At 36.9% G+C, this 23,328-nt stretch overlaps 1 protein-coding gene across 2 annotated transcripts in view; it reads right to left on the reverse strand.

Annotated features, from left to right (window-relative positions):
* The window catches only part of LOC116717296 (mannosyl-oligosaccharide 1,2-alpha-mannosidase IA), a 213,724-nt gene that overhangs the window by 14,335 nt on the left and 176,061 nt on the right, over nt 1-23,328 (reverse strand). The window contains exons 5-7 of one of the 2 annotated variants that reach the window (XM_032558561.1): nt 6,597-6,691; nt 1,663-1,789; nt 662-755 (exon numbers count right to left, since the gene is read on the reverse strand). In XM_032558561.1, the coding sequence (XP_032414452.1) occupies nt 662-755; nt 1,663-1,789; nt 6,597-6,691 (316 nt within the window). The remainder of the gene's footprint in view (nt 1-661; nt 756-1,662; nt 1,790-6,596; nt 6,692-23,328) is intronic. The other variant, XM_032558562.1, reaches the window with a different exon arrangement.

A 23,328-nucleotide genomic window follows, 5' to 3' on the forward strand; every position in this document is an offset into this window, starting at 1 on the left:
GTGCCGCTGTCTGTCCTTGACACAGACAAACGAGGGGAGCCAGAGCTTATTTTTCCTTCTCCTGATATTTATGTACTGTTCAGCTTCCCTGCGTGCTCCTCCACAACAATTAGCTGCTGTAATCATAGAGATTAGCACCGTTTCCCTCCCAGCGTCATCTCATCACCCTGATCTTCCCCACCCCCACTTCCTCTCAGGTAAATTGGAAAGATCTATTTTTACAAAGTAATTGAATTTATTATTATTCCAATAACCCAGAGCTATAGTCGTCTCATCGTCACTGCTACTCCACTTTATGAGAGTTATATTTAAAATGAAAGGAAGCAGACCAATGGGTGAATGACAAATGAGCACCGAAAAACGCTTTTGAAAAACAGATGTGTGAAATTCAAAGGAGTGAGAAAAGGTAAAAAGTGTGATCAGAAATCACACTTTCTTATAATTCTGACCAACACTATGAGATACACAACAGAGGTTGCAAAACCTTCAGAAGAGCTTGCCATAAAATCTCAGAAATTAGTTTGCCTTTAAGATTTATTAAAGATATTTAGAAGGTTGTTAATTTCAAAATTAGAAACATTATTACAGAAAATGACATAAGAACATATTTATTAATGTTTACAACATTAAATATCACATATACATTGGCTACAACACTTACGCTGAACCCAGTTGCCGCTGACTGGACTGAGGAAGTTCGGATACAGGCCGTGAGGTTTTTCAATTTTGTTCAGGAGCTTCCTGATGCTCATCACCTGCAATAATAAGTCCTCAGATTTAGGCAGTGTAGCAGTTTCGGAAAGCAAACTTTTACTAAAGCATCATTTCAAGGCTAAAAACTTTTGTTAATAAATTGTGAGGGGAAAAAAATGGTGAACGCAAAACACATAGTGGTGTATTTCTAACATTTATTTCAATTTCTTCCACCAAGTTCATAGCTAATGAAGAAATCTGGCTCTCCAGAAATGATCACACAAGATCAATGACAAAAAAAGTTCCTGAGATCCACTGCAAAGGTACGTAAAGCCACAAAAGCCCATTGCTTAAAGAAGTTTGCTGTTCATAGTGCCAGAAGCTTTGGGAGGTCAGTGAAGCAAAGCCCAAGAGTTGGGGGGAGATTCTCAAGGTGTACGCTACAGCTGTTTCTTCCTTATGTTAAGTCGCTCCTAAACCAGAGTCAATGTCAGAAGCATGCTACCTGGATTAAGGAGAGAAGAGACTCGACCATTGCTTATTGGTTAAAGTCCTTCTCTCAAATGGAAGTTTTTTTTTTCTAAAGCATGAGTTCACGTAGTTTTCAAGGCCCAAGAGTCTGCAGGAACCTGACAACTTCAAATAAGTAATTTTGTACGTATATCTCTCTTTGGTGCCAATTCAATTGTTTAAAACTTCAAAAGAGTGCACTCTTTCATCAAGCAATTGTATCTCCATAGCCGCCTCCTTATGAAGCAAAGTGTAGAACAATGGACTGGTCTTTGCCAGACTAGCACTTTTTAAATTGTACTGAAATATATTCACCTTTCAATTTAATTCCAATTTACAGAAATTTACTTGTAAATGAAAAACAACAAATGCAGTCTATAAAGATTGTAATACTGTATCAGCTTATAGTTAAGGAAATTGAAATATAATAAAATGTTTGTTACATTGAGTCATATGTACCTTCTCTTTGAAGACTGGGTTGTTTGACAGCTCTGTCAGATGCACAAATTCAAGGTGAAGGGTCCCAAACTCGGCCAAGATGCTGCTGCCAGCCGAAGCCCAGCCCCAGCTCCAACTCGTGCCACTGCAACAGAGAAAAGATTCAGACAAATTGATTCTAAATATTGAGACTTTTGAATACTAAGGCGACAGACAGATTCAGGTACAACATCAAGGTCAATAAACATGCCTCCTCTGAATGTATAGGATAGCATTGAATTAATGTGATTACATCTCTGGATATTTATTGGATGTATTTGTCTTGTAAAATGCAGTCACTTCATGTCTGTTGTAAATTGGGGCTACATAAAATTATCATTTTAAAATAAATAATGGGAAAAAAATAGTGCTTTACTCAGTGGATGATTTGTGATGCTCCATTCAGTACCAGGAACTAATTATTATGAAGGCCGAGCACCTGGTTTTATATTATGATGAACGGCAAGTTGGAAGCAGAACACAGTGCAGTGAATTTTTTATATTACCTGATGGTTAAAACTAATTTTATACCTGACATATTTTTAGACATGCAAAACATTCTGAATTACTATTGCCTAAAAAAAAACTAATTTTAAATCCCTGAAACATAACATATGCTGGTAGTGATTCATTTAAAGTTTAATGAAGTGAATTTGAAACTCATGACTGATTTAAGCTTTAAAAAAATGGCCAAGAAATGATGAAAAGAAATGCAGTAAATGAAAAATGTTATCAGTAGCATCACTTTGAAAATCTGAATTTATGTAAATGATTCAGTCAGAAATGATTAGTGAAGGCCACAGGAACATCTTGTTAAGAATATCAGATAACATGTAATGAATGAGCTGGATTGTTGGGGGGAGCGAGGATATATGGAAGAAAAAAACAGGGCGAAGGCGGGCGTGTGACTCTGTGCTTTGATGAATGCACCCATTAAAGCTTTGTATGCTGTATCATTAGTCGTGCTGGCTCAAGTCATCTGTGATTCCTTGTTTGTGAAGAATCAATCAGAGAATCTACACAGAGGTGCAGAACAGCAGGTGCTGTGTTTGGAGAACAAGGTGCATCACAGGCACAAATTCATCAATCTTTTTACACTCTTTAAGGAATGGAAGTCATTTTAATGGCTATCCAGAATAAAACTTTAGTTTATTCTGAAGACAATCCATGTAACATTATGCATAATGAGCTGAGAAAATAACTCATTCATTTTAAGTAACCAACTAAAACATTTTCTGAGACATTTTCAATGAATGACAAAGGCTAAAAATATAAATAAAACATTAACCAATTTGGATTTAGCATGTCTAAATCCAAAGTAAATCTAGATGCACTAATAAGCCATTCCTGGCTGAAACTGATTTTCAGTTTTCTCTGGGATCTGATCTGCCCATTGTGATTTAAACATGTCCATTTTTTTCTTAGTACTATAACAAGAAAGAGAAAAAATATGTTGTTGTGATAGAAACAATTGTTTTGTATTTGTAAAAGAAAATGAGGGAATTACAACATGATCGATCCCCCTTTATGCATCAAAACATTTGTTCCGAGCCTTTTTTTCTTTTTTTTTGAGAGTGGGGAACTGGTTTTCAACTTGAGCTCAATGTCCAAAATTATCGCACATAAAACAATTGCAGGCATAAGCTGTTCTTTGTATTTCTGATGGTTTGAAACATAATACAGTGGCACACAGTACAATTGGTCTGTTTTTGAACATGTTTCATTTTAATTTCTGAAAGCATGACATGGAGAGAAAGGTGTTACATCTGCTCATATTAATAATAACGGGTAGCCTGGTTAGTAACCAACAGTTAGTAAATATCTCTAGTTTACTACTTGCAGTCTGATGTCACAACATTCTAAGATCTTGGTTCTGTTTACCAACATAAATCCTGCATCATTAACGCTTCTCATGGCTTAGTTTAAATTCTGCGTACATAAAGTTAGCTTGCACTAGTATGAAGCATTTTCATTTTAGATCAACATGTAAAAAAAAAAAAAAAGTAATGATTTGCAACAACAGGCCGCACAGCAGAAGCTGGTCCTATGTTTGAATTCATATTTCCTATTTTTATATTTGCTCCATAGCTCCTTTTTGCTGTGTGCCCGTATTCTTCCCTTGGAATTTTTTATTCTTGTTGGGTTTCGTCTCTTTGCTGCCGCAGCAAAGTGAATCCCCTAGCTGACGGATAAAACAAGTTTATTCTATTTCATTCAAAACACATAAGAAAAACTCCCTGTATAACTGAAGTCTTTGTATACGGTTCTACAAAACAATGTGAATGCATCTGTAGAAACTTATATGCATGTGCTTTGGTTTGTTTTTGTGTGAATAACCAGCATGGTTCTTCCTGTCCATCTGTGCCATCAGCACATGTTGGTGATGTCTCTGAAATTAACTGGAGAATAAGGTAATTAAATCTGCCAGCAGCTGCCCAGTTTGGCTGCTAGTGTAATTGGTAGCAGGTGGATGACAGAGGTGCCAGGAAGTGTCTTATAAGAAGATAAGATTAGGAGATGAGAGGAGAACGACTAACAACTGTGGGATTTACAAAGGAGTCAAAAAGAGATAATTCAATCACTTATTATGGAGGATTTTAGATGAAATCTCAAAGGAAACTATGTCACAAATTTTGCCTTGTGCTCATGCATGGTAAAATTACAGCAGAATAATCACACTTTAAGAGTACAAGCCAACAATTATAATTTGATTTCATAGCAAAAAAGTGTTGGTATCAGCCCTTGCTGCTTTATAATTTTTCTTTCTTATAAGTTTCTTCTTTATCTGATTTCAGTTTTACTGTGAAAATAGCAACATCTTCATTGTGGTACAAAACATCCTAAACTCAAACAGAAAAAGATGCAAAGTAAACAGCTTGAACTGCGTGACCGTGGCATTAATAACACTGTGTTAATAAAGGTTGAGATTAGAAAAGCAATGACTTGGAAAAGATTAAAAATCAACAGCAGCCCTAAAAACATGCTAATATAATTCAAAGAATCAACCAAAAACATATAAACATAATAATTGTCAACCAGAGTCATCTGTTATTAAACTCAGTCTGCAGTGAAGTCTTTGTGCATTTTTTAAGATTGATGCGAATATGAAGTACTGTCACCATTATGCAGATTAGAATTGATATGTTTTTTCTTTCTGACACTTAATGAAGCAAACCGTCTTCAAGTGCATCTCAATGAATAAGTAATAGTGTAATAAAGACTTATTACACACATTGATATATTCCAGATGTTTACTTCCATTAATCTTGATGACAATGGCTTACATATAATGAAAGTAAAAATACTACACAAGATCAAAACAAGTTACTTTTATTGCATGACTGTATGCTATAGACAGCCACAAATAAGATAAATCACTTCCTAGAGAATCTGTCTGTTCACAGTGATGAATAAAAGCATTATAAGGGAAAGTAATGTGGAAGAAAAAAGTCTAGAAGACAATATTGTCCGATCAAGAGTTTGGTAAATTTTCCTGAGGCTCGGAGTGCAGGTGGAGTCGGTGCTTTCAAGAGCTACTGCACTAAGATATTTCCAGAACATGGTCAGTGGTTGTTGTACTCCATGTGTTAAGGCACTCCTAAACCAGAGATAATTTCAAAAGCATCCTTCTTGGGCTAAAGGGATAATAATTTTGCTTAGTGGTTTAAAGGCCAACAGTTAATTTTACTTTTAATTTAGAAATTAAGATCCCAGAGTCTGGAGAAAGAGAAACAGAACCAAAGTTACTTGAGGGCAAATGTGAAGCTTCCACAGTTGATGATAATTTGAGGAAACTGGTCATATGCCGGTGTGTTAGTGCCCATAAAGAATCTATTAAGTATCGTCAAGAGAAATATTACAGACAGACCCAATAATGTAGACAAGATAAAGCCCCCTATTAAAACTGTACTTCAACACCTCACTGGAGCCAGTGAGGGATTATCGCCATGCCACGCCACATTGATGCAGTAATTCATACAAACGAGTCAAGTGAGTGAACATAATTTATTGGTCCTATGTAATATTAAAATTTTCTGGGAAGCTGAATTTTAGTTGATCATTAGCTGTAAGTGGAGCTGGGTATTAACTAATTGCATTTACTTAGTAGCATTAACTTGAGTAAAAAAAATACCAGGTGAAGTTTTACTATACGATGCTTTTTCTACATGAAAGATATTATCAAGTAACCATATTCTTGCTTGAGTACAATTCTAGCTACTCATTCACCTTTAATTACTTCTCAAAAGCAGACATATCTGTATTTGGTGGGACTTCTGGTTTTATACACAAAGAAAATTTTCCAATGTAATCTTCTATCTGTTGGAAATGTTCTGCCATCCAGAGGTTTGGTGAATATACATTGAATATTAGGCATCGTCACTACAAGTTATTTTCACTGTTCTAACATACACATCAGCTGCTATGCTTTTTTATTATTTTTGGAATGATGTGATGTATTTTTACTGTATTTTTTATTCCATTGCTTCAAGTATCAGAATATGCACATGATTTCATATTTTGTCTGTATGGTTGCATCACATTACCTAATTAATTCAGTACTTGGTACTTAGGGAGCATTTTTACCAAATACCTTTTTAATCAAGACTTTTTAGGATCACTTTTTCCTTATTTTATTTATGTATGCAAATGCTGAAGTAGTTCTGCACTTGAGTACAATTTTTGGCTTTTCTACCCTCCTAAAAGACACGATCATCAAAAATGACCAGAAATAAAAACTTTAAGCTGTGGTTCACCTATAGAACTTAAAATGTGTTTTTTCATTTGTATCAAAACTTGTCTTTCTCTATTAACTACATTTTTCATAAATAGACTCAGGTCCTGACTGATGCTAATTTTCCTAGTAGCTTGTTGAAGATGAAGGACAGTAGGAGGTGAAGACGGATGCTGAAACTCACCTTCCTAGGTTGATGACTCCTCTGGGGATCCCTGTTGGCGTATTAAAGGCAGGAAGCAGCTTTTCTCCCAGCTCCACCGCTTTATTTCTGAAAAACTAAAAGGAAAACACAAAGAAAATCACCTTGGTGAGCCGACCTGCACATTTACAAGTTGCATATGTTTTATGTTCTCATAAAAAAAATATCAATATGGTTCTTAAAGAATGAAGATTCATGTTGACAGAGTGAGAATCAAAAGCTGTGAGAAGATCTCCCTCCAGTTTTACCTTTAAAGCTAATTATTTAAAGCCTGATGCAACAGAACACAGTGAGGAGTAACCGAATGAACGTCATTTGTAGTAGTCGTCTTCCTAATCTCTACTGATACTAAGACTAAGGTTGAAGCAATGTTTGTCAGATCATTAATACACTGGGTTGTCAGTCACCAAATCTCATTTTGCTAGTGGGAATGATGATAAGAAGAGCAATACATTGAAATCTTGACAAAGAATGAGATGTCTGAAGAGTTTCAAAGACAGCTGAGGTGAAAAGAGAAAAAAGTCATGAGACAGAAAAAAAACCCCAAAGAGGAAGTGAGTGAGGAGAGCCATGTACGCTGTGTGAGAGGGGAAAACAAAGTGAAGACATGAAGAATGCAACAAAAATGTCGAGCTGTGACTCAGCAGAAAAACTGAAGAAGAATAAGAGAAAATTGAAAAGAAAAAAAAAATTGCAGCCAGATGGGAGGAAACCACTGACCTTCAGTATAAGGATTGTTGTTATGGTACAAGTAGTCTTTGCTGTGTGCAGTTTGTATTCTGCGGTGATTTTGATGGGACTCTGTTAGCTTGAGTGAATATCTAATACTGCAACACTATAGGAGCTAATGGATTCCGCTGTAATATTATTCTTTGTGGCAGAAGTGTTCAGGGTTGTGAGGAGAGCATATAATGCTACATTAGAGTTACAATTGATTCTGTGTGCTACAATTTAAGCCCCATTTAGTTTTTCAAAATAAATACAATCAGCCAATCAAATTATGGTGATACACTTTGTAATCATGGATCTGCAGACGTCTCCTAATGGATTGCAGCGGTGAGAAGTGGCTCTTCAGAATATTTGAAGGAGGTTCTGGTTAAACCCAGATACAACAAATAAAAATAATTCTACCACAATTTTTTTTTAAATATATTCAAAATACTCAGAGGTGCAGCTCTTGCATATCTGTAAAGCATGCACAACTCCGAGATTTAACTGCTGTATATTAGTCGATATTTAAGATATTCTCCCTTAAATTTAAATAACGTTAGAAGTAGTTGATATTTTTTGTTTTGCAAGCAACTTTAGCACCCAGTCAATTATTGATTACTGCTTTAGTTGTTGGTGCTTACATCAAAATACAAGGCTAATCTTGGTGAAAATATTTATTGAATTATATGAAGCACATATTTTTAAAGTACATTGGGTGGCTGAGAGTGTAACATCACAGCCATTTTAAGGATTTACACCAAAGATATGTGGATTACAGAAACATACTCTGCTAAAAGTGATATTATGTTCAATTACAGAGCATAAAGAAAAGTTTACTGTACCTCTCACTTTAAAAGTCAGAAGATATAAAGTCTGCCTTTGAAAAATTCCTTAAAATTTTGTTGCAACTCCAACTTTCAATAAATTTTGCAATGACTCGAGCTAATCGAAACATCTAATAATCGTGGGTTAAAGTTTTGATGCTAAAATTCACATCTTTTACTATTGGGCCAGGAGCAAGATGTTGATACAGGATCCTCTCTGCTTCAGTTTGTGCCTAATTTCCCCACAATGCAAATGCATAAAGGCAACATCCAGAGTGAAACAGACTGAAGCAGAGAGGATCCTGTATCATGTAAATGTTTCAGAAAAACATTTAAGACAGAGAGCAGTTTGTGTTGCCAGAATCTGTATTTCTGGGTGTTTAAAAAACAAAGAACTGCAACTTAACACATACTAGCACCAGTTTAACATGAATGGAATTGGTGGGCAAAAACACTTAGGGAGCACTTATAAAGATCTGTTTATTCTATCTGGTAGCAAACATAAGGCTTTCAATTACTGTGTTCTTTAAAACCTTTCCTTAAGATTTTGAAACACTCAACCTTGCTACTAGATAGTCATATACTGCTGCTTTCAGACACAGAAATAAACAGCCTTGAATTACATTAGAATAAATGTATTCCGATTCATGCATGGAAAGTAATGAGTAGACTGTTTTTTCAAGCTGCATGGGGTATTTTTTTTACTTTTCATAAAGTGATTAAAATAATAGTCATACAGACACCGTCACAGGTGTTTACACAGCTCTAAACACAGGGGACCATACTGAACAAGCTCTCTCAATAGACTCAAACATCTCAAGGAGCTCAAACATAATATTATAAAACTTTGGCACTCCTAAAAATGGGCTTTAGTGTTTGCCAAACAGAAAAAGCCTATCAAGGATAAAAAGCTGGTGGTAAATACTTGCTATTTGCCTACTTCTTTGTTGAAATATTTTGCAGCTTAGACCATGACATTTTTTATATAAAAAAACCATTACTGAGAAATTATTTTGAACCAAACACCAAGAAATGTTTGCAGGTAAGTTACTGAAAAAATTCTTACTTGTGACCACTTTTCAAAAATAAGTTTAAAAGTTTGAGCCTTGATTTATTTAGGTGCCCCTCTACAGCCTATACAGAGAAACAGAGAGCATTTACTGTCTTGATGTGTACAACTAAGGCTTTGTTTGCTAGTCCTCTGTTCTATCAAAGTGAACATTAATGACCCACCACCCAGCCTCATTCCTCTTTATTTGTCCTTTTCACCACCACCGCCGCCTGCTGCTGCTTCACCAACACACATATTAGTAGGTTGTATGCTTATCATGAACTTCATCGCTGTAATGTAGTTTTGTTCTGGCAATCATTTACATTTAAATAAACTGCCTCTGCTACATTAAGCAACAGACAGGCATAAAGGAAAGGCTGCCAATTACCTTACACTCATTTATTCTTGTTAGCTGGTTTATAAATTAGTTGATTGATTATAACAAAGCCCCTTCAGCTGCTATCTGCTCTGTGATTTACTGTATGCAGCACACATGCTAAATGAAACGGTGTGTCCATAAATCAGTCTCTCAGACAAGCTGGTGGCCTCCTTAGCCACAGTGATCTTCCTCCAACGCATGGGCTTCATTATTGAGATAGCACTCCAAATGCATTTTATGTGTTTGCACCTCCTACTTGTCCATTCAGGAAAGCTAGACTATTTATACATTCCTGGGATGGATATTTTTATTTTTAGCATTCTCCCACTGTCTGATAGAAGAATGGAGAACCTCTCTAAAGAGCAACATTGATCGAATCAGACAGCCGACGGGTCGCTTTCTTTTCTTTTAGTTTAAATTCACAGTAGGTTTGTGGATGGGGGCTTGACACAAATGGCTCTTCTATCAGATCCTAACTGCCAAAAGCACTCATCGGGTATGCATGTCATCTCTCCCACAACAAACATCATCAGAGTCCACAGAAGTGAAGCTTTACTTTTTCTGACACTTCTATTCACCAGTAAAACCTCTTCAGGCCTCAGAAAATGGGCCCAGGCCGTCTTATAAACCCCAACCTGTTTGTATTTTACACAGATAAAACACAGGATTGTTTGACTTGATGGAGATAGAAGTTCTTAGATTGCTTTAAATATAAAAGCTTCTAGGTGTCAAATATGAATGGAAAAGTCTCAGCTAGAACTTGCTTTTACTGAAAATCTAAATTTATATTGAACAGAGCAAAATGTTCTGTTGTAGAAAGCTGGCTCTGTTCTCCACTCTTTGCAATACAGTTATAGATTATATCACAAACTAGAACATCAATTTCTTATTCACTATAGGTCTAAGTAGTGTATAAAAATAGCCAGACGTTGCTAATCATGCCCCACTTACATAAATAAATACCTAATTGGCATTAAAAGTTAAAATTAAGTGAAAGCATGGCTTTTTGTTGAAAGCATACTGCCGATAGCTTATGGCAATAATTGGATTTGACCTGTTGTACTAAAAGTACAATTGTTGTCAATGTTAGGTTAATTGTTAGTTTGTCTTATAACAAACTGACAATTTGTTATAAGACCTTGATTTGTCCTTGATCTCTTTATTGTAAAATAGACATTTAACATTAAGGTGACATTTTCTACTTTAACACTAAAAGACATTCTGCATAAATTATTTGTCAAAGAATTTAATATTTCTTAAAGTGAGATGAGATTTATTACCAGTTTTTGATGTAATCCAGACGCAAGTGAATAAAGCAATGGCTCATCTATCAAAACAATAATATCAGTATAGGGACAGTTAAAAATGCCAACCAACATACCATTTAGTTGACTTGAAAAAAAAAATAGTTATCTTCAAGTAACTCAAACCAAAACACTGATAATAAAACTTTGCTATATGATGAACAGAAATGGAAAATAATGATATTCTGGGTATGCTAAACTCTTGGAAAGACAGCTGGGAGTCACAAATAAAAACCTATTTTTGAGAAAGAAAAGTGAGCCAGAAATAACTTTTAAAGAAATATATATTGGATAAAAAGATTGTAGAACTGTTTGATTAGTTAGGGCAAATGTTGCTGGGAACAAATATATCACCATATTAACTTAAACTAGAAAAAATGACTATTTAGGAAAAATAATGACATCTATTCACACATGCAGGTGTTTATGAAAATTTTAAAGTAATTGAGTGATCCTTTGAGTAGTTGTTAGAAATGTACAATTTCTAAATCCCTGATATAAAATGAAAAGCTATGCAACCATTTATTATCCAGAATTAGCATCTTAGTCATAAAACTACCGATTCCTCTTTTTTAGCCTGATGGTTAGCTCATACCAGCAAGTCAATTCAGCTGTTTTTCCTCTATTTTATATTTAGGACACATTTTCAATTCTTAGTAGAGAGGTGACAAGCACAGAGAAACTGAAATGCGGCAATAAAATTGAAAAACTGCGTGACTGGCTGCTGATGGTTTTTAGAAAATGTAGGAGAGCTTTTTAGGCGACTTGATTCCATCATTCACAGTAAGACAGTTTCTTTCTAAAAAAAATGGGAGCTTTTAATGAGGGAACAAAGCTCTGTCTCTTTAATAGCTGGCATCACCTCCACTTTACCCACATTAAAGCTGTAACACATGAATCTAGCTGAAAACCTGATGAGAAAATGGCTGGTAAGCAACAATGGAAAGCTTGCCTACAGTTTGAAGACATATTTCATCACAGTTTCAGAGGACTGCATGAGGTCTCTTTGATTCTATCCTTTATTTCTGACAGCACAACTCATGCAGAGAGCATGCATAATATCTTAATAAAAGCAGGTGTTTTAAAGCTACCAGTGTCTCCTGTGCAAGATGTGCTCTGAAGTCATATCAGGTTCCAGAGGTCTGGAAACAACAAAATGTAAAAAACAACAAAAAAACAAAACAAAAAAACATCTGGTGTTATGAATGAATTGCGTATTCTGCCACAGAAGCAATGTTTTCTCATCAATTCCCCTTGGTCTGCATGTCAGAAGAAAGTTATTGGACCTGTTCAAACTATATTGTCTAAATTAAGCACACAAACTTGGAAATTAACAGAGGCACCGCCATAACAAAGTGACACAAACCTTATGATGACATAGACTACATGTGGAACAGCAGGGTAAAAGAGTTGTAATTTATCAAACAATTTTAATCTTTAATCTAAATTATCTTGGTCATTATACAGTGTTTACGTTTAGGTGTAGGTTGGATCGCAATGTTTCCGCAACAGATGGCGTAATTAGTGATACATGCCAAGAAGAAATTGTAAAACTTTTTTTCATAAATTCATTTTAATTCCCAAGCAATTCTCATTTAACAAATAAATCATGAGACATATAATTACTTATTCTATGTCACGTAAGTGAGACAATTCTTCTGGAACATTTTTAAATCTAACAACTTCAGTATTTGGATTTATTTTCTTAGATACTCTTGTTCAATAGATTCTTTTTTTAAGTTAGTGAATTAGTTAGCTTCTTTTCAGCAGCTCTAGGCATTTTGGTGTCTAGGCTTGAAGATAACTTCCTTAAGTTAAAATGAATTGTCAGAATAGGGAGGAGAGAAGTTTTAAGTGACTTTGAGTATGACATGGTTGTAAAATGCCTATAATTCACTTCCGGAAGGGTGTTTAAGCCAAATTTAACCACAGACTAATTACTCATGTAGAACAAGTTGAAACAGTGTACAGACAAGGAAGGAGAAGCAGTCTACATGTATGACATGTTTTATTTTAGATCAAGTTTATGCTCACACCCAACAATATGCTAAAACTTGGTAACACCAATCATTATTAGGGTGTTTTCCTGACTCTTCATAAGCCTCATGGGCAGACACAGGAAAAGAACTGCCTCATGCTAAGGGATATTTAAGTGCCAATTTTGCTGAGGTAATAATGAGACAGTAATTTACAAGGTGACTGGATCAAAAACTTGATTGTTTGCAAGCAGGTTTGTTTTTTTCCCCCTCTTGGTAACACCAATCATTATTAGGGTGTTTTCCTGACTCTTCATAAGCCTCATGGGCAGACACAGGAACACTGGAAATGAAACAAATACTTTACAGGTGTCTCAGACACACGCTGCGGATGTCACTGATTGAAAGGAATATTACACGTCTCTGCTTCAGTTGACTTGTCCAATATATCTCCCCTTTCAGCAGGATCTGACATGTCTGGCAGGTGGAGACCCTTTGTGGCGCATTGATTTCTTTCTTCATTTCACAAGCTGCTGGTTTGAGCTGACTGAGAAGTTGAAGGCTTCCACAGGTCACAGCACCATCACTCAACTAAACTCTGAAAATTTACACAATAAAACTATTATTCTCCTTATGAATGCTTGTGATACATACAGTATTCATAAAAAAGCTTGTAATTCTTTAAGAAAACGAGGTCACTTAATTTAACATCTCACTTTTAAGTTTCTGTATCTAGGCAAATATTACATCTCAATCAGCTAGATGATTTCTGCTAACTTGCAACACGCAGTTTCGAATCCGATGTTCGTCCTTGATGCCAGAAACGAAAAGTTCCCTGCATAAATTATGCAGCATAGCATTGCCTGAAAGTGATGCTAAAACAGATCCAATAAATTAGACATTAGAGCTTCTCAGGAAGCAAACCCAGCTGTAAAACTGAAGAGCCCACCAAAGCCCAAATTGGCAAACAAACAAGTGGCGGGTGCTCAATTAAGCTCCTGCTGAAAGGGAGCAGCTCTAAATTAGTTCACATCACAGCTATATTGTTAAGTAATGTACATCAGCTTAAAAGCTCTTCGTTCAAACACATGAGCCACCCACGTACTGCCTACCCCTCCTTGTGACCCACTAAACTGGGCTTATACAAATGTTTTCAGCTTTCCAACTGCTCCGTCTCTGCATTACAGCAACTGCTGTTATTTTTGTTTTGCATACACTGTCACAGCCTTTCACCTCAGCTTATACTGTGCTCTGTAAATAAATAAATAAGTCTGGAACTGGCCACATTTCACTTTTATTTCCTTTGTAAAAATGTGAAAAACATGCAGTTAGCACTCCCTCGACTGTTAAGCTCTACTTTGCGTGGGTCTATGACTAAAAAAATCCAAATAAAATACTTTGAAGTTTGTGGTTGTAACTAGAGCTGCACAAAATAGTGACTCATAATCACTACTGCAATGTCAGTGTTTGCATAACACCGATCGCAAAAAGGTTGCTTAGATTCAATCTTTGATGGGATGTAAAAATTTTCAGAACCTTATAATTAAACTCAGAATATCGATATTGTATTTGGACAGTTTCTGGTACCAAATGCTGCTAAAGCCCGCCACAAAAGTGTGTTTTTACTGGCCAAGATGCTAAAGCTCAATAAAAAAATAATGGGGTTGTCAGACTGATTACACACAAAGGATCTTGAAAATAATGGATTAATCATAATGGTATCACACTTTTGAGAAATAATGCTAAAATTACAGGTTTTCCTAAAATCATGCAACTCTAGTTGTAACATGAAAAAACAAGAAAAAGTTTAGGGAATATTAGTTCAGCCACTATAGGATTGTTCTGGCTACAAGACAATCTTTATTCGCCACACGGCAGCCACCAAGTGGCACTGTATATCTCTGTTTGTGTGCCTCCGATTGCTGTGTGCAATAGCACATCTGCATGAGTGAATAGACAACTCAGTGGGATGGCATTTTTCTTTGTGTATTTGTCAAATAAAAAGAAAATTGAACAAGTTAAATCCTTGAACAACCTGTCTCTGAAAAGAATCAGAGTCTCTGTCTTTACACTCACATAGATGATTATAAGAATGGCACACTGGACCTGATCAGCTGCTGCTGCTGTGTCACACCAAATAAATTAGATTTCCCAGTCTCATAGCAACACTCTGTTTACGTATCTAAGGATGTCATACATGATCAGTCCTCCGTGTAGCAACTGACCAGACGTACTCTGTGGCCCATCAATAATACAGCCTACAATTTTCCCAGTGCCACAACCTTTCTGCTGTCATTACTGTGGAAAGGCAAAGGAAGAGGTGGGTGCTGAGGGGAAGCAGAGAGGAGCGCTGTTCGGAGAGCATGTCACATCCACTTCTCATTAGGGCCCTGACAAAGTCTCTGAGGCCTGGTGTAGGAGGACAACGGGCACCTATTGCCCCACTCAGACGCTCACAGGAGCAAACAGTTGCCTTCGTCTCTAGGCATCAAATAACAACACACCCAGAGAAACTGCTAGAAATCTGAGGTAGCAATTAATATCTCCAGTATCTCTGTACCTAAAGATACTGGAGGCTAAGTGATGCATATCATTACAAAAACCATGATTAAGAACATTAAAATTATTCAGCCCCAGACAAAGAGATGCAAGATAAAAGAGAAACTTGGTATAAAATAGTAGTACCAGAGGAAAGCTAAATGAAATATGAAATATAGTAATATGAAGGGAGTGATTGTTTCCAAAAAACCTAGAGGTGGGTTCAAGCTAGGGTTGTCTCAACTCCCATAATACACAATCTACCACTATATTTACAACATCATCAAAACAGGACAAGATTTTTCCAAGACAAGAGGGTGACTTACATTTCCACAATGTCACAAACAAATCAATATCCTGTCCACATTTTAATGAAAACATAGTGGTAATTGGATAATCCATTAAAAGTCAGTTTGGATCTGTCGGTAGAGAATCTGTAAGATGAGAATAAATGTTTGCAATTACAAATGTACAGGCATAAGTGGGACAACTCAGATCTGTAAATGGTGTGAAAGCTGCAACCAAAGTTTAAGAGGAAAGTAACATTTTGTTGAACCGCAGTGGGCCTTCCAGAGAATTCAAGAACCAAAGACCTGCTTCCCAGCTAGCAGCGCATCTCCTGATGCTACTTGTGGATGGATGGGCCTACTAGTTCAATCATCCCACTGCTTAAGATACTACAAATTTATTTAATTGAAATCAGTAAAAAATATTGAGTAAATGTGATCATAAAAAAAAATCCAGCTTTTTCTTTGAAATTATTCCCTCCAGGACAGTTTCTAATGCTGGACCACAAACATCTTGAAAATAACTGTTGCTTATTATGAAAAGAGATGAAGTTAATCAGTGAGAAAAGCCCCAGCAGACAAGAGTTGTAATGAGATTGGAGGAACGGAGTGCAAAGAGAGGGTGAGGATAAAGTGTGAGGGATAAAATTCAGTCTCAGTGGGAGAGATGAAGGCGGAGGAAGGAGGGCGGGTGAGGTTTGTGCCTGAATCCCGAGGATGAGACGAGGCGAGGCAAGATGAGAAAGATTAGATTTGGGTTATCTGTGTGGCCTGGTGTAGATCTCCGCTTCAGTTGGTGATATCAGCTTGTTGTCTGTCGAGCGAAAGAGGAAGGGGAGGAGAGGAGCTCCTGACAGCAGAACCAGACTTCAAAGCATCAAAGACTCTGCGATGTGAAGAATATGGACACTGTGATGGTATGCATGGGGGGAGCCATTGCGAGTGTGCATGCTGAGGACTGAGAGAGATGGATATATGCCAGAAGGTGTGCTGTAAATTAAGATGCCACGTAACACTCATCCCAAGGTTAATGTTTGTGGCATGAATCTTTCATTGGAGACAGCAGAAAGTTATTATCTTGTCGCAGCAGACCACAAATAAGAAGGCAGGGACAGTCAGACAGACGCTGAATATAACTTCACGCCTCACTCAAGGGAAGATTTAACTCTAATGACAAAAGCTTTGTGGAAGCAAAAATCCTTACAGTGAAGGAATAAAAGCTTAAATTATCAACATAGGCACCACAGAGTTTAAAGGAAAAGGCAATTCAGCTTCACATAATATACATGCTGTGAACAGTACATGTTTTCAATTCAACTCAACTCAACTGAATATAATTCTTCCTCCAATAAAACTGAATAAGGCACTTATGAAACTCAGCTTTTCGAGATCCAAAAAAGAAGAAAGTGAAACTGATAGCTCATTTGAACATTAAACTATTCGCAAGTTTGAAAGCCAATAGAAAGAAATATGTACTCGCTTACTTACAGATTTTCATGGGGGGGACTGTTTCTTATAACACATACATGTTTCAGATCAACCAGCACATTTTAATATAAAGGAAAAATAACTTAAAAATAATATTTATTTTTATTTATGAAAAGTAAATAAAAAAACCGCTTTTCATTTCAGAGATTTAAGGTAAAAAAAAAAAAAAAGACTATCCAAACCAACGTGGTCCAATCTGAAAATTGTATTGGCCTCCATAAATCATAGAAAATATTAACCACAATATTTTAGAGCAATTTCAATAACCACACCAATATTTGATTACTGCATGAACTTGAGAATCACAAAAATCAAAAACAGGAACCTGTGAACATATTATAGACTAACAAATCTCAAAACAAACTTACTGACATTTAGAAGTCTGGAATGAGTTACAAATCAGCATTTTCAAGGTTTTGTGTGTTAAGGTAACTATAGTGACAGCCATTATCTGCAAGTGTAACAGAGGTGAACCTTCCTCGGAGTGGTGGGCTTACCAGAATCACTTCCAACACTGCAATGATGGTTCATTCAGAGAGTCACAAAGGAACCAAGATCAACATCTAAAGCACAGCAGAGCTTACTTGCCACAGCTTCAATAGTTCCAAACCACTGCTGACCACAGAAAACACAAAGGCCTGTATAACATTTGCCAGAAAACCTCTTGATTCAAGATTGGGCCTGTTGGAAACAAAACTCATTCAGAGTGGTGAGACAAAAGTGAAATTATTTGGTATTTATAGTTCAAATGTTGTGCATTCTTTTACACCTGACTTAAAACACATCAGAAAGAACATTATACTAACAGTCATACATGGTGGTGGTACAGTGCTGCTTCAGGATCTGTACAACTTGCAGTAATTGATGAAACTATAAATTCTGCTATCTAGCAGAAAATCGTTGGGGGAGAATGTATCAGTTTGTGACCATAAGGTCGATCACACTTGGAACATGCGAAAGGTAAATGGGTCACAACATGACAAGTGCTTCTAAGTATCTAAAAAAAATTTAAGGATTGGAGTAATCTATGTCAAGGTCTTCAGTCAAATGACTGATATGGTTGGATCTTAAATAGTTAATTCCTAAAACATTATGTTGGACTGAATTAAATCTAGACACTCATCATAGTGATTTAAAAGAAAGACATAGGAGCACTGACTCCACATGCCACATTCAAAAACACACTAACTTCAGTTGAAAACATGAAGTTAGTGTTTTCAACCGTAGTGAGGATACGGTCGAAAGTAAAATTTTAACTATTCAGTTGTTTAAATGTAAGACAGTAAGTCTTGCATTTAAATCATAAATGTCTTTAAAATTTCACTTACAGCAACAATCAGAAACCTTGTTCAGCTGTGCTTTTTCCACTGTCACCAGAGCAGATGGGTCAGAATACAAAGCACCCGGCTTGAAAGAACAGGTTCGCACAGAGGTTGTTTTGAGCTACACAGTAAACCCTGAGGAGGTTCTATTAAATTCAAGTGGACCTTGAATTTAATAGAACGACAGATGGTTTTTCGGCTGCACACATTTAATTTAAAAAGATAGATTGTTCTCATTCTTCTTTGGATAGCATAATGACATTGTGCTTGGCCTTACACAGTAAATCACATACCTCTTCACCCGATGAGGATACGGTCCAAAGTAAAGTTTCTAAGAGGGAAAGCTTGTCCTGTTAGACATTGTAATTTCACTACACTGATGATCTTTCACATATAAGATGTTGCAACTTGTGCAAAGAAAAGTAAAATGCATTTGAGTATCCTGCAACTAACGTCACATCTACAGAGTATAAATATGCTCCAGCATGTATTACTTTGGATTCTCAACTATCCAGGACAACTGAACTACAGAGTGGAAGTGAAATGTCTAGAAACAAGGGAAGATATCCCTTTACAGTCCATTTAAACACATACTGGAAGATGCTCAAGCATTTTAGAGCAACAAATATCCAGTAGTAAGGGCCTATTGATGAACAGAGACGCATAACAAATTTCATATGAGCAGCAGTTCTAAAGGTTTTGTAAGATCATTTAGATGTTCAGAAATAAAGCTAAAAAGACATTTATATGTCATTTTAATCCATTAATGTATTCTTATTGGCTTTCCCTATGTCCACAGACCTATAACTTGCAACTAGGTGAAAAAATACACATTGACAAGCTAATTTCAACCTCAGATTGCTCAAATTATGCTCTAATGTAAACTCTATCGAAATAATTTTTACATAGAGAGCTTTTGAAATAAAATGCAGTTAATTGTTTATCTGGTGCAATTTTATGTTTTGAAGCATGAAAAAGACAGCAATTTCATCTTATATAATTTTATCTTTACACTGAAATGCATCTATATCACATATTGGATGTTTTTCAAAGTGACCCCACCTGGACAGTGATCTTGCACTTTGCGCTGCATGTAACAGACTCACAATTTTGCACAGACGATGGGAACATCAAATCGATGTATGAAATGAAAGACAAAAAACATGGCAGATGTGACTGTTGCTCCATTTTCTGCTTACTCACACCAATTTTTGGAATTGCAAATTTCAGCAGCGTCTCTTATTCCCACTCCATCTAAAAAAATGTAATTACAAGCAAATTGTATTGTAAAGCTACCTTCTATTACTGCAGTCGATCCCTTCAAAAGGAATCTTTTCAATAGAAAATGGACACCCTGAAGTTACTCATAGTGTTGTCAGATTGCATGACAACTTCAAATTGATCCATGAATGCCTCAAATAACAAATAATTGTCCTCTGGTAAAAAAAAAAAATAAAAAAAATAAAAAATTAGAGGAATAATAATTCCGGGTTTATTAGGTCACACGCAGTTTTGGATTTGTGGTCAACACAGTGCATTCAGGATATAACTGCAGTGAAAAAAATAAAACTATGAAACCTAATTTTGTTTTCAAGAAATTGTGCAATATTACTTAGAATGCTTTAAATTACATTTTTCAATTGCTTAAAAAATTTGAACAAATGCATTTTGCATACTAACAGCAACTTCTTATTGGCTAAAATAGGAATTATAAGGTCGGAGCTTACGATCGGGACCAGAATGTAATCTGTGCATCTTAAATGAAGTCCTTCTACACAGCATGTACTCTGTAAAAGTATCAGCTGTAGATCTGCCTTCAGGCTTTGGTTTGTTTCTGTTTAACAGGCTTTGATGATGGGGTGCCATTTTTGCCTGAGATCCAACATGCTGATAAGAAAAATATAGATATATACATGCATTGCTTTGGGATAAAAAACATGGTGGTGAATTGCTCTCTGTGTTTCACTATTGTTACGACGGATCTGCATATTCTTCCAGCACCAACCTCTTTCCATTAGGCCACCATTAAAGAGCCTGCCTCGGGGACCTACTTAGATAGCACTGCGTTCCTCACTGCGATTGGCCTGGCAGGCTTCCTGTAGCCTCACTGTTGCCATGGTTTTGGCGGGGGCTGTGCTGCACTGTTCAGTAGCTCCATCTGTCTTTGGTTTCATCTGGGTGGAAAGCGCTGTGATTCCGCTCATTTTCTCTCTGTGGGGGGGCAGCATCCATCCTGTTGTCAGTCTTCTGTCTGTGTGCTGGCAGCCGCACATCAACCCAACTCCTGACAACTCCAGTCAGGAGTTGTCTTTAAACTCCTGACTGGAGTTTAAAGACAGAGCTCGTCGGTAAAGAGAGACTGCTACTTTGGGTTGGACACGCTTCATCAATTTAAAGAGGAAACGATGTTCAGGAAGCCAAACAGATTTGTTTGGCTTCAGTTTAAAGACCCAGGTGCAGGATTCAGGCAATGAGTGAGAAAAACAGATAAATACAGTCGGGCTGTATTCTGAGTTGAAATGAAGGTCATGTATCAGGAAAAATGTTAATTCATGATAAAATGGAAGGCAAAGCTGCTGAATATTACACACTTCAGTCTGCAAAATTCTGATATCCTGCGCTGCCTGAATAATTCACACTGACTGCAGCAGAAAAGCCAAAGTGACAAGCAGTCCTAAAAACAAAGACACTGAAGTGACGTGTGCACTAACAGAAATAACACCACAGGACAGCCTCGCTTGAGAGCATCCTGATTTTAGGATTTCCCATCCTGAGATTGGGCTGATTGCGACTCCCTTTCCAAAAAAAGTTTCCTGCACAGATCCAGCTCGTCTAGACAGGATTCATTTCTACAGAATCACACAAACTCAAAAACACTGAACAGAATATGAGCCACAGCAGTTGGTGAAATCCAGCTACAGGCACGAGCGACAACATAAACAACAATGAATCCTGCTGACACTTCATCACAAGACGAGCGCTCAGAGTTGTGACCTATCAAAGCAACTGGTATATCTTTAGGCTGGCGACACTGAGTTGAATATTCCTACAAGATGGTGACTAATGGTGTCTGATATTTCGAAGAACAACCACCCCTCCCTCCACATGAAGGGCTCCTGGGGTCATCTCGGGGATTTCTGTCTTGACATAAATTCCACAGCTCATAGATATTGCATGGGCTTTTGGTCTTTTGATGCTAATTAAATGTTACTGTTCAGTAACAGCCAAGATAAAGAGGAACAGCAAGAGAAGAGGAAGAGAACTGCCTGGTCTAATTAATTTGTTGTCTGTCTCTATAAATGTCAAATATTTATCTTTGTTCATATATAAAAGTTTAGAGACAACCACGTTTTAACTTCAGGTACTGATGAGTACATAATGCACAGGTGTCAAACTCCAGTCCTCGAGGGCCGCAGTCCTGCAGTTTTTAGATGTGCCACAGGTACAAAACACTGGAATGAAATGGCTACATTTCCTCCTCCTTGTGTAGATCAGTTCTCCAGAGCCTTGCTAATGACCTAATTATTCTATTCAGGTGTGGTGCAGCAGAGGCACATCTAAAAGTTGCAGGACACCGGCCCTTGAGGACTGGAGTTTGACACCACTGACATAATGTATGACTGCTTCTTTTAATGCAATTCAGGAAAAAAAAAGGTTTCTTTCTACATTTATTAAAACCTAAAGACAGAGTAAGATCTTCCAGGTATCTAAAATAGAGATACCTGCATATTTGCATTTTTAATTATTTTCTCATCTAGCATGTCCCATGACAAATAAAACTGGCCTCTTCAAAAACAGAGCAACTAACATGTTCAGAGTCCTAATATTTAACAATGTACAACTGCCTATTGTGGCATTAAAGCTATGATAATTTAGTCTTTAATTTCTACACTAAAAAGTTTTCCTATCAATTCAGCCTGGTAGTTAAAAGTAAAACCATTTGATTTTAATAACTAATTGATTTCTTAGTTTATTTCTATTAACTTTTACTATTTTATATTTAGTTTTGATAGAGGATTTGACGTATTTCAGGAAAAAAAACGACAAAATAATTGAGGAAAAGAAAAAGAATCTGCAGTGTCGCCTTCTAAAAAAAGTTCAAATCTACAACTCAAAGATATTGTGACAAGAAAAATGTGAGGTTTCTGATAGCAACACCACTCACACACATGCTGCGGTTTGCACACCGCCCACCAGGTGCGAGAACCATCACAGTGACTACAGCTCAATGCATTCATTTTTGTGGACACAAAGACAAATCCTGATGGGGCGGCTGACCTTGATGGTCAGTGTTGAGGAAGAACACCGCCCAGTGGCTATCAGCTCGCCACTCATCTAAGACACAGCTGCTGATCACATCAGGAGGTCCTCAGATGATGAGCCAGCAACCCCAAGCTGCAAAAAGATTCTTCTTCAGGGTGTTCGACTTTGTGTGCTCCGGCTGGATTTGTCACATTTGAGCGCCTGTGCTCTTGTATGAATCAGTGATTTCGCTCTGGGATGGGACTCAAATGTTTAAGCCTATGTTATTGGTGCGTGCAAAACAATCAGCTTAACATTGGGAATTGTTTGGTTCTCTGTAACAACAAAAAAAATCCTGACTGATGATGTGTGCAGCAGGTTAAAATACAACCCACTCTGACGAGCTTTTCTGTGAAAGTCACCCTGACGTGGATGTGGACTCTTCCCAAGCCAAAGTCAGCTCAGGGCTTCATGCAGGAGGGGAATTTCATACTGTCCCAGCTCTGTGAGGAAACAGGGGCTTTCTGGGGCGAGTCACGCTTCCTGCCATCTTGAGTAAGCCACAGTGTCCCTGTTCAGCCTTGGAGAGCAG

This window comes from Xiphophorus hellerii, chromosome 3 (genome assembly GCF_003331165.1).
Source record: "Xiphophorus hellerii strain 12219 chromosome 3, Xiphophorus_hellerii-4.1, whole genome shotgun sequence".
NCBI classification, from domain to species: Eukaryota; Metazoa; Chordata; class Actinopteri; order Cyprinodontiformes; family Poeciliidae; genus Xiphophorus; species Xiphophorus hellerii.